This window comes from Ursus americanus, chromosome 31, assembly GCF_024610735.1.
Source record: "Ursus americanus isolate L20-20 chromosome 31, mUrsAme1.1.p, whole genome shotgun sequence".
Lineage (NCBI taxonomy): Eukaryota > Metazoa > Chordata > Mammalia > Carnivora > Ursidae > Ursus > Ursus americanus.
Window position 1 is genome coordinate 23,717,477 of NC_142157.1, and position 10,767 is coordinate 23,728,243.

At 42.6% G+C, this 10,767-nt stretch overlaps 2 protein-coding genes across 7 annotated transcripts in view; one reads left to right on the top strand and one right to left on the bottom strand.

Annotated features, from left to right (window-relative positions):
- Positions 1–5,290, top strand: part of NMT2 (N-myristoyltransferase 2) — a 63,264-nt gene extending 57,974 nt beyond the window's left edge. For 3 of the 4 annotated variants that reach the window (XM_045787927.2, XM_087857670.1, XM_045787936.2), the window contains 3 exons: positions 1,252–1,419; positions 2,627–2,764; positions 2,948–5,290. In XM_045787927.2, the coding sequence (XP_045643883.1) occupies positions 1,252–1,419; positions 2,627–2,764; positions 2,948–2,968 (327 nt within the window). In that variant the 3' untranslated portion in view covers positions 2,969–5,290. Of the gene's footprint in view, positions 1–1,251; positions 1,420–2,626; positions 2,765–2,947 lie in introns of those variants that run through there. The other variant, XM_045787942.2, reaches the window with a different exon arrangement.
- Positions 5,291–6,102: 812 nt separating this feature from the next.
- On the bottom strand, positions 6,103–10,708 carry RPP38 (ribonuclease P/MRP subunit p38). Of its 3 annotated transcripts, none has more exons than XM_045787956.2 (3): positions 10,578–10,708; positions 8,156–8,253; positions 6,103–7,051 (listed from the first exon to the last, which is right to left on the bottom strand). In XM_045787956.2, exon 3 carries the CDS (start codon positions 7,035–7,037, stop codon positions 6,192–6,194), a length of 846 nt encoding a protein of 281 aa, XP_045643912.1. In that variant the 5' UTR covers positions 7,038–7,051; positions 8,156–8,253; positions 10,578–10,708; the 3' UTR covers positions 6,103–6,191. The 3 variants fall into 3 exon arrangements, with proteins under 3 accessions (XP_045643912.1, XP_087713797.1, XP_045643921.1); XM_087857671.1 differs by having other exon boundaries at positions 10,590–10,682; XM_045787965.2 differs by lacking the exon at positions 10,578–10,708 and adding an exon at positions 10,236–10,557.
- Between the last annotated feature and the right edge of the window lie 59 nt (positions 10,709–10,767).

Here is a 10,767-nt window from a genome sequence, read left to right on the forward strand (position 1 = left end):
TTCTGTTGTGTGTGTTTTGCCAAATCTGGGAAGCTTTCACCCATGATTTCTTCTGCTTTCACAGCCCCCACATTTTCTTCCTTTCTGGAACTCCAGTGACAGGAATGTCAGATGTTTTGTTACTGTCCCACAGATCCCTGAGACTTAATTCATGTTTTTTGTGGTTTTTTTCCAGTCTGTTTTCTCTCTTTTGTTCAGACTGGGTAAATTCTACTGAATTCTTCAAGTGCAATGATTTCTGGTCTCTGTCATTTCCACTCCATTACTGAGCCCATTCAGTGAGTTCTGTTTTTCAGTTTCAATTTTTTGAGTTGGAAATCCTTATTGAAGCTGGAAGTTTAGGTCTTTAATTCATTGTGAATACTGAGCTGCTAACACAGAGCAGTAGAGAATCACTTTAGCAAAATGTCTTTAATTTCTTAGTGTCTGAAAAAAGGTTTCATAAATCAGAAGCATTCAGAAACCAAATAATGCACCCGTCTGGAATTTTCTTTTCTGCTGGAAGAACTACTGGCAAGAGCATACATGTGGTATAGCGTCTTCGGCTGTGTAATTCAGGCATAGCACAGTTTGAGTTGTATGCCAACTGCATAGGCCACCACAGCTAATTAAAGCAACGCAAACAGTACTGGCTCACCTCTTGTATTGAAAGGTATCCCAATGATGATGAAACCAAGACCATCGTTTGCATCCCTTTTGATTTTTGAATTTTTCAGATTCACAGGTGCATGTCCAGGTGTGGTCCTGATGCCTTTCACACGTTTCTCAAAACAGCTTCCAGACTCTATCCAACTTCACTTTACGCTGATACAATTCTTGCTTTGTGCCAAGATGTTAGTATGATATGGTATCTTTGAGTTGGAAAAGGCAGCCTTCTAATTCCCGGAGCTTCTGTTTCTGCAAAACGATGAATGCACTTTCATCCCTGTTCCCTAGGTCTCAGGAGACTCATGAGTCGGGCTAGGGGAAACTTTACTTTTAGAACATTCTTCTTCTTAAGATTGTTGGGAAGATCGTTATGCAGACGGCCATCTAGCACTAGGCTAAGAAAGGTACAAGTCCGAGCTCTTCTCAGGCTCTACTCAGCCCAGCCTCGGGGCCCCCAAACTGCTGAGAGAGAGGTAGGAGGAGTGGTTGCTTTTTGTTCTAACTGAAAGTTACGGTACACGTCCAAACCCAACAAGCGAGCTTAACTGCGCGGACGCAGCGTGTGCGAGGAGGTATTTACCTGACGTTACCTTTGTCCTTTAGAACTCCAGTGGTAAACTAACTGACTTCCTGAGCTTCTACACACTCCCCTCCACAGTCATGCACCACCCCGCGCACAAGAGCCTCAAAGCGGCCTACTCCTTCTACAACATCCACACGGAGACGCCCCTGCTGGACCTCATGAGTGACGCGCTCATTATAGCCAAGCTGGTGAGCGACTCCCTCCTTTCTGTCCTGTGTGTGTCTCCAAATTTGTGCCCAGGTATATGAAACCGCTTACTAGCGTTCCTTCTGCACGGGTGCAATTGATTTGAGGTATTTGTTACTGTTGACCATTCGTCAAAGGAGGAATTTTGATTGGAGTTTCTTTTAAAATTTCAGAGGCTGTTTGCATCATTGATTCTATTGCAACTTAACCAAAAAGACATTTTGTGCAAATTAGAAACTCTTAACCCTCATAGAAGAATGCATAAAATCCATAAATCAAGGAATATAGGCAAAGACATGATACCTTGATCGAGGGAACGTACGTGTTTGTGTTGCGATGCATCATGAGCGACAGGAACCTTTTTTGAACTCAACTCTGAATTTTTAAATGAGAGGAATTTTATTCTTAAAATTAAGGAGTTTAGTATTAAAAAGAAAGGCATTTAAAATGAAAGGAATTAAATTCAAAATGTGCTGTACTACATTTGTAATATTTTTCTATTTCCTTCGTGTGGTAGTTAGGATACTTGTTAAATTCTTGCTACAAATAGACATTTTTTTTTTAAAAGAAGTTGAAATTAGCTGACCGTTCAGTGTAATTACTGGACATGAGAAAATACTATTCATGAGAAATTGGGAACAACATGTCAAAAGTGCCTTCTTTGATAAACTGAAAACTTTTTTGTAACATGGGACTCTTGTATCTCCGAATCAACATTATCCTATGATTCTTTGATCCTACTGCTCTTTTTCAGCTACTTCCCCACAAAAAAAGGCCAATAATACATTATTTAAAGTAACACCTTTGAGAAATAGAAATCTATACCACATTTTGCATAGTATTTTTATCTAACATTTTCAAAAAATACAATTTTTACTATTAAAATTTTACTAAATTTATTTCCCAGCATCAGCCCAAGACAAGTATACATTTAAAGTCTTTAAAGCTTTAGCTCAGTCAGAACTTTGAAAGGCCTGTAGCTAACGGTTCTGGGGATGGAGCCATCTGGGCAAATGTTCCTTTTAAAAATATTCTAAGACAGTTTTGAACTGAGTTCTTAACCTGTGCAGAGACTGTAGACATTAAACCTTATATAAATGCATATTCAAGCTATTAGTAGAGGAATAAAACGTTACACTGAAATACATAATATAGAAAACACTCTAGTCCTTTGACATTTAAAATTTAAAATCCTTTTTACATTGGCAGAAAGGATTTGATGTATTCAATGCACTAGATCTGATGGAAAATAAGACCTTCTTGGAAAAACTCAAATTTGGCATAGGAGATGGCAATTTGCAGTATTATCTGTACAACTGGAGATGTCCGGGGACAGATTCTGAAAAGGTAAGTGCAGTGGATACACCCTTTTTAAACGTAATAAATGTACCTAGGAAATCCCATACTTGCTGCCCTTGGGATTGTTAAGGTGTTTTTTAGTAGCTTTTAAAAAAACACAGAGCTATTGTACTGTAATTTACTTTTTCTTGCTTACCTGTCCTTACCATTCTGTTTCTTCCCTCCCTTTAGGTTGGACTAGTATTACAATAGATGGATATTTCTATTTCTAGAACTCTGACATCATCCTTTGTTAATATTCTATTTAATGATTCCTGGAACTGCCATTCCAAAGAAGAATAAAAGCACAACTTAAGTGAAATCGATGTAGTCGGTAACAATCAGAAAAGATGAAAAAAACACCCATATGCGACCAATAGTACATATTTCTAGCTAGGATGTTAACATTCTTTTTTCTCAACTGTTTACCCATTTGTAGGAGGGATGAAAGGGTACAGAGAGCACATTCCTCTAGTTTTCAGACTTTGGGCTGTCTCTTGAAGAGAAGGTATTTTTCCACTCTGTAGAAAAGGGACTGTTTTTCTGTGGACTGAACAGGAGTCACAGGACTGTGTAAGGAAAGCTTTGCTATTGTGTGGAGATAAACTGTTGCATTTCTATTTATTAAGTGTTGGTCTGTTTGTCCGTGTAACAGAATGAAGGATCCATGTGGAAAACGTGTACTCCCGTCACCTTACACGGTATCACTGGGGGCATTTATGGAATCAGCACCTTCCGTAACTCAGTGACGAGTTTGAAGTAGAGAGGGAGATAAAAATATTCTGGTGACTAGGAAGTACATTGATTTCTCCAGAAGCAGAGTTGCCAAATAAACAAACACACACATGTGTACTTTGATCTCCAGCAGGTCAGTGGAGTGGTTCAAAAGCAAAGTTTTGTGCAAACATGTGCGAGGTCTACACCGTGACTGACTAGACTTCTGCCGCACAAACTCGTGTCTTCTCAGCGGCAGCAAGAGATGTCAGGCAAAGAAAATTAAAGCTCTAAAGTCAAAATAAATGCTCAGTGGAATTTATTAGTGCTATCAGGACCTAGATAGTTTGAATGTTTTTATTACTTATGCAAAATTGCACATATTCCTTTATGCTGACTTTAATTTATCATGAAAGCTGTCATGCTAATGGAAAATGTCTTATATGTAAATAAGTATTCATAATTTTGTTACTGATGGTGTTTTTATCTAGAATTTGAAAACCCAGTTTTCGCAGTGTACATATATGTGTATATATCGCCAGTAGTCCAAGGACGGGGAGGAGGATGCCGAACGAGGCCACATAGAACTGGCTTTGACTCACATACTAAGAGTAGATACTTCTTCCCGCCTTTACTGTACCAGTGCCTAGGCTCTTCAGTCCAGAAAAATTTAATTTTAGACCACACGACGGCCTTTCCTTTGTGTTCTAAGTGGTCAAATAAAACCAGTCACATCTTAGATCAAGTAGGAGCTAGCAAACTATGGCCCAGGAGCTAAATCCAGCCTGTCACCTGTTTTTGTACAGCCCGTGAGCTAAGAAAGGTTTTTACATTTTTGAATGGTTGCTGGGGGGGGGGAGAATCAAAGGAATAACATCTTGTGACATGGGAAAATTGTAGGACATTCAAATTTCAGCATTCATAAAGTTTTATTGGAACAGAGCCCCACTCATTAGCTTACATATCGCCTGTGGCTGCTTCACGCTACACAAGGCAGAGGTGAGTTACTCTGACAGAACTGTATGGCCCAAAAGGCCTTAAAATATTTACTGTCTGGCCCTTTACAGAAGAAAAAAAAAATTGTCAACCCTTACACTAGAGCTGAAAGCCACTCTCTACACCTTCCTACATCATCAAGACAAACCCACAGCTGTGACTACCACTAGAGGGCGCTCGGGGACCGCGCAGTAGTGCATAATTGGGACAGCAGTGTTTACCTCTTTGAAGACGTTGAGGAGACTTCTCATAGAGGACGATTCGGACTCCCACTGCATTACCATTCTTTCTTAACAGAGTGAGAGTGGCTTCGGAAGCAAAACTGAGTCAGTCCACCAAAACACCAAGAATTAAGTAAATGGGATTTTCATCTGGAGTCAAGGCTCTAGTTGGGAATTGTGTTCCATTCATTTTTAAGGCACAGTCTTATATAATGTAGGTTTTCAGATGATTGCAGAATTGCCAGTCAGTAATTTCATCACAGGCTCACCTCGTGATAAAACTGTGGCACTTCTCCTTTGTTTACATATTTCCAGCTGTTCTAGAATTCAGACGTTTTAATACACTAATTAATAAAGAGCATATTCCCCTCTTTATAAGGTCTCTTTATAATTTAGACAGACTACCAATGAACATTTCAAAATTGAAAATTGATAAAACTGCTGGTGTTTATAAAGTAGTTATTAGAATTAAATTTCACTGCAATATACAGTATCTTATAGATTCAAAAAAACATTGTCCTGCATCTTTGTCAACAATGGAAATGCTCTAATCCATGAGGTATCTTTCCCTCTCCATCCCCTTTTTTTTTTTTTTAGCCAAGATGGCATTTAGTAAAATTGAACTGAACAGAGGTGGCATAATCTAAGAATCAACCAGAATTTAGGCTGAAAATATACTTTAGCAACCCAGTACCTTCCCCCTAAATTACGAAAGGACCTTTTCCAAACACGTACTGTGAACAGCAGACACTTTAACACAGACCTAGAGGACTGATTATGCTCCATTTCCTAACATGAAGAACCCCAGTCATTGCACAAACCTGAGACCTCAAGCTCCTCACTTCATTTTTAATTCTCTTCCTGCCTCATTTGACCTAATTACCAGCATACTTTTTACCCATGTTAAGTTTCCAAGGAAATAAATTAACCATGTAAAGGGGTGAATTTCAACCATTCAAAATACCGTATCTGGCTTTTTCCTATAAACATTAAGCTCGTGCGTATGCCTACCTACAAAGAAAGTCAAATCAACCGAAAGTTAAAAAAAAAAAAAAATTCTGATATGTTTCTGAAGACAAGGTAGTGCTTGGTGTTTACTATCTTTCTTTTAAAACTGATTGAGCTGCAATCCAGTTTCATCTGCATTACTAACTAGAACCTGTTTACTGTGGCCCATTTTCCAAGTTTGATAGAAAGATGTCAAGTGTTGTAGGATACAGAATTGCTTACAAGCATTGTACCAGCCTTTTAAAAAGTGAATTTATACAAGCATGGACATTAGTTGCAATAAACTTTTGTTTTGATATTCATAATTTTGGATATTTTCTGCACTTAGTGTTTTTAAGCGTCAGCCTATCTATTTATACAAAGTCTTTCACCTACGAAAGGAATGTTACTAAAAGTATCCCAAGAAAATATGTAAAAAATAACACATTTTATTACTTCCAAGGCTTCTTTACAAAGTGTCGTTTTACAACTGTATGAAATGACAAATTCATACAAGATTACTTTGAAGTCATTTTTTTCCCTTTGAGTGGTTTCCTTATCTTATTGGGGTTTGGAATCACTTTCTTTATTTTAAGGGGTTGTAACACTACAGCCTGCTGACCTTCAACAAGCTTCCTTTTAGGTTTAGAGAGGTCTTCAAAGGATGTTTCCAAAATCTCTTTGTCTTGGCTTTCCAAAGATTCAGTGTCTAAATTTTCCCTGGAGTCTTCCAGTCTGCCTTGAAGCCATGGTACGTGTAAACTGGGTACTCGGGGAATTATGGCTTTTACTTCATCCACAAAGGCAGTGGTGTCCTTTCTGAACCCTAAGGCCAGGACACATTTTAAGCCAATGACAGGTGCGAGTGTCTCGCTGAGACGGGGAACCTGACAAGCAGGAACGGATCTGCTCAAACTTAACTGAATCAGATGTGAGGTGATGAGCGCAGGCTTGGCTGACTTACACACGAGTACCAGCAGCAGCCCATTCCTTTCCAGAGCTCTGGTAACTTCATTAACGCCAATGGCCAGCTGCTTCCTGACATGGACAGGAGTCCACCCTGACCCTGGCTCATTATCTTCTGGGTGTTTCTCCTTCAGATCCTTGCTCATATCAACCTCTGGGCTACATTTGTCTGGGCTTTGTTTTTTTAAAAACTGCTTTTTCTTTTTCTTCTTATCCTCAATCTTCTGAAGCCCAAGAGATTTAAATCTGTCTTCAAGGGTCTGTAATATGAAGTGCATGTCCTCTCTCTCTAGCGTACTCCAGCAGATAGCATATGGGTTGTTCAACGACGTCTTTACCGTTAAAGGTCTTGTCTTCCGAACAGAGCCCCTCCCCGGTGCTTGAGGAGCTGCAGCCATTCTGAAAATCTTTCCTAAAGAAGCAGACGACAAAGTAAATTTGTGTTATGAGCAATGCATGTCAGAAGAATATCTTGTTTGTACTCTTTCTGATTCCTGATAGGCTATAGAAGCCTGACTATACAGAACCAACGACATGACATACACTAAACTTCCTTTAAGATTAAGGAATTTGGGTTCCCCATTTTTTCATGACTTTGTCTTTATTCATATACAGGTAATATATAAATGTTTTGCATTACTGCAATCACGATGAAATTCTATTTATTTATTAAAAATGTTCCATGTTTCTACCTGTTCAGGATTATCTTTTTTAATGACCGTGTGGTATTAATCTTACAAATCTGTTACCAGTTTCTGAGCTGCTCTCCAGTTAGGCCTCCATCCCACAAAGACTCCCTGAGCGCCGCCCATGTGCACGCAGCATTCCAGTCACGGGGGTTCGGCCGTGAGCAAGCCACCTACATGGGCCTGGAAGCCTCTGCTGTTCATAATCAACCAGCTGTGGGTTTTTAAGAACCAGAATAGTAATCTATGCACACGATTAAAAATTCAAATGATACTTTCATTCTATGCCCTTTTGTAAGTCTCCCTCCCTCCCTGGACTCTAAGCTGCTTGTATATCCTTCCCTAAACATCTCCTACATACACAGATATATGTTCCCCCTTCTTAACAGTTATTCCAAGCTGACTGCTTCTGCAGCTGGCAACTTGATGAAAACTAGGGAAATTTTGTAATGAAACTTAAACTAACCCATTAAAGAAAAATAAGAAGGATCCTTCTTGGGAAAATGTTATAAACCACTGATCTAGGGAGCATATCCTGGCTCTCCTTCCCAGAGCAAGTGCGTTTCTCGTCCCTCAGTTTTATTCCTCACTTCTTCCTGGTGCTGAGCGAAGAACCACAGTGACCTACGTGGCAAAACTGAAGGAAGTTCAATGAGCCAGCCCCCGAGAAGTGTGGCATCTGGAACTGACCCTATTTTCAGATAACCGGATTTTCTCCCTCCAGACAGTCCCTCGTTCCAGGTGGTCGTTTATCCCACGGAGGCCTGCCATCCCCAAAATGCCCCATGCACAATTAAGAATAAGTCTTCTCCAATTAAACTTCCACTCACCAGTCTGGCTACTGATGGTAAAGCGCAGATGTCTTTGTGGAGTGTGTCAGAATTTAGAAGGCATTTTCTCCATGTATTACTTGATTCTCACAGAAATCCTACAGAATTGCCCAACGTGTGGGTGAAGAAAGAGAGTCAGGTTAAATGATTTGCCCAAAGTCACAACTGGTTTTCCAAACCCGAAGCTTATGCTTTTTCAATCCTGGCTGCACCTCAAAAATAACCTGTTGCCTTTTAAAACCTACAGATGGTTGGTCCTTATCCCGGATGTACTGAATTGGAATCCCTGGGAATAGGACCCGGGCGCTTGTATTTGTAAAAAGCTGTCCAGGTGAGTCTGATCCAGAACAGGGTTAGAACAGCTGGGGTAGCACAGGCTGCCTCTTGACCCTGGACAGCCGTGAGAAATAGCGTCCTGGCCTCCACTGGTCTCCACTGCACCTCCGAAGTCACCTTCTAGCAGAAATCCGAAATTCAGCTCCTCGGGGCAGGGTCAGACCTCGTTCACGCCAGTGCTGCCAGAGCCTCGGTACCTGCTGCACGAGCCACTTCCTCCATCCCAGCCTCTCTGCACAGCCCTCCTCATCCCCCATTTTCTCCATGTTCCCCTCCAGCTTGGGGAGTCAGGAAGTGGCTCAGCTAAATCCAGTCGGGATTGGTGGAGGCTGGCATCAAGTTGACCGTGGTCAGGAAGAGGAGCAAGACAAACACGAGCTAACAGAGCTCTTGCCAAACTGCAAGTCAGCTCACGGGCCTGAGCATTCAAACAGCACTCAAGTAAACGGAGAACTGTGTGCTCTGGAGGGAGAGCAAGCTAGGCAGGAACTCCTGTCTTCAGAATCTAGCAGGGGAGATGAGAGCCACGTAGTTCAGATACGCAGGATCTTACACCATATAATTCAAAAAGTGCTGATTGATGAGAAGTAATGGTTTTGGAGGAGAAAGACAGGAAGGCCTTGCTGAGGTGCCTTTTGAGCTAGGTCTTGGAGGCATTCACTACCTACAGGATCAAGGGCAAACCCTTTAAGGTGACCTACAAGGCCCTCCACACTCTGACCCTCATCTTCCAACGGCCTCTTCCACCATGCGCGATTATACCTCGTCACCGAACCACTTACTGTTGAACGAGGCCACCAGTTTCTAACCTCCACATCCTCATACCCATTATTCCCTTCCACCTTCAGCCCCACAACCACCACTCTTACTTAAGCAAGTATTTCTGGATTATCCACAATGCACCAAGCCATAAAGTATTAAAAACAATTACTAGCCTCACCATGCTGAGAATTCATGAAAAAGACGTATCAGCAGGTAATAACATAGTAAGACGTGCACATTCAAGTCCAGGAACTACCGAATACTAAGGAAACAGCAGAAGCCAAACTTAGCTCAAGGGATCAGAAAAGAGGTCCCGGAGAAAGTGACCTTTTAACCTACATCTTAAGAGTGCCTGCCAAAGGGAGTATGAAGTAGAGTATCCCAGGGAACAACATTAACGAAATAAAATTCAATGTCGCTGGGGCAGAGACGCTAGAGATGGTGAGGTATTAGGGAAAGGAAGCAAGGACCAGAGGGTGAAGGTCCTTGCAAACCTTACAATGGGAAGTAACTGTAACGTTTAAAACAGAACAGTGCCATGATTTGAAAGGCATTGCAAAAAGTTCTTTGCGGATTCTCGGCCTGGAGGGGTCCTCTGCCAAGAGTGGAAGGAGCAAAGAGGTTCCCAAAGTAGGCATGACGGTGGCCTGCACTAGAGTTGCCGCAGAGGGGATGGGACAAATACATACAGTTGAAATAGTTAAGAGGAAGAATCTACCCGGCTTAGGGCTATCAATCGGGAGTAAAGGAGAGGAAGGACTCAGAAATGCCTTCCGGACTCTGGATCCGGTAGCAGAGGGGAGGACGGCGCCAGTTCCCACTGGCTGCATTCCCAGAGTCCCTCCCTGTGCATGCGGCCCCGATCTAATGCCCTCATTCTTCACTAGATTCGCAAACTGTAGTTATTTTGTGGTCCGTCTCCGGTTCTAGGCTGTGGAGCACTTAAGTACCAGGGCGGGCTTTATCTTACTATTTCCCATACCCTACAGATGCTCAACTCCAGGCAGAAAGAGGAGAGTAGACCAAGGTCCGGTGGCAGGAAAGTACGCGTGTCGCGCGGGGTCGGGGCGGCCGGAGACACAGGGGTCTGGGAGAAGACCTCGGGACCTCGCGTGCCCGCCGCTCTCCGCACTCTTCCGCCTCCCAGGCCGGTTCCCACCCGGGGCGAGCCCCTCGGGTCCCCCTGCGTCCCCCGCACCCCGCTCCGATTCACAATGTCAACCGCACCGCTTCCAGATGCGCCGCGACGCGCGTGCGCAGAGCCCTCGCCCTCCGTGGCCCATCTTTCCAAAAGCTCAGAGAGCTTCGCATCTCATCATCTCACCTTGTCACTCACAATGGAGAGAGTAGGCCCACAGCTTCGCAAGGCCGGAACTATAAACACCTTGAATTTGGGAACGAGTGTGGGAAGCTCAAGACAGCGCCCTACAGCGACAGAGCGCAGGCGCAAGGCCGGTCTCGCGATACCTCACAGTTGCCTTGGTAACCCGCTGCTCATAAGTTCCACCACTTGG

Coding starts and splice junctions, on each gene's coding strand:
- RPP38 (XM_045787956.2), bottom strand. CDS start 7,037: ATGGCTGCAGCTCCTCAAGCACCGGGGAGGGGCTCTGTTCGGAAGACA.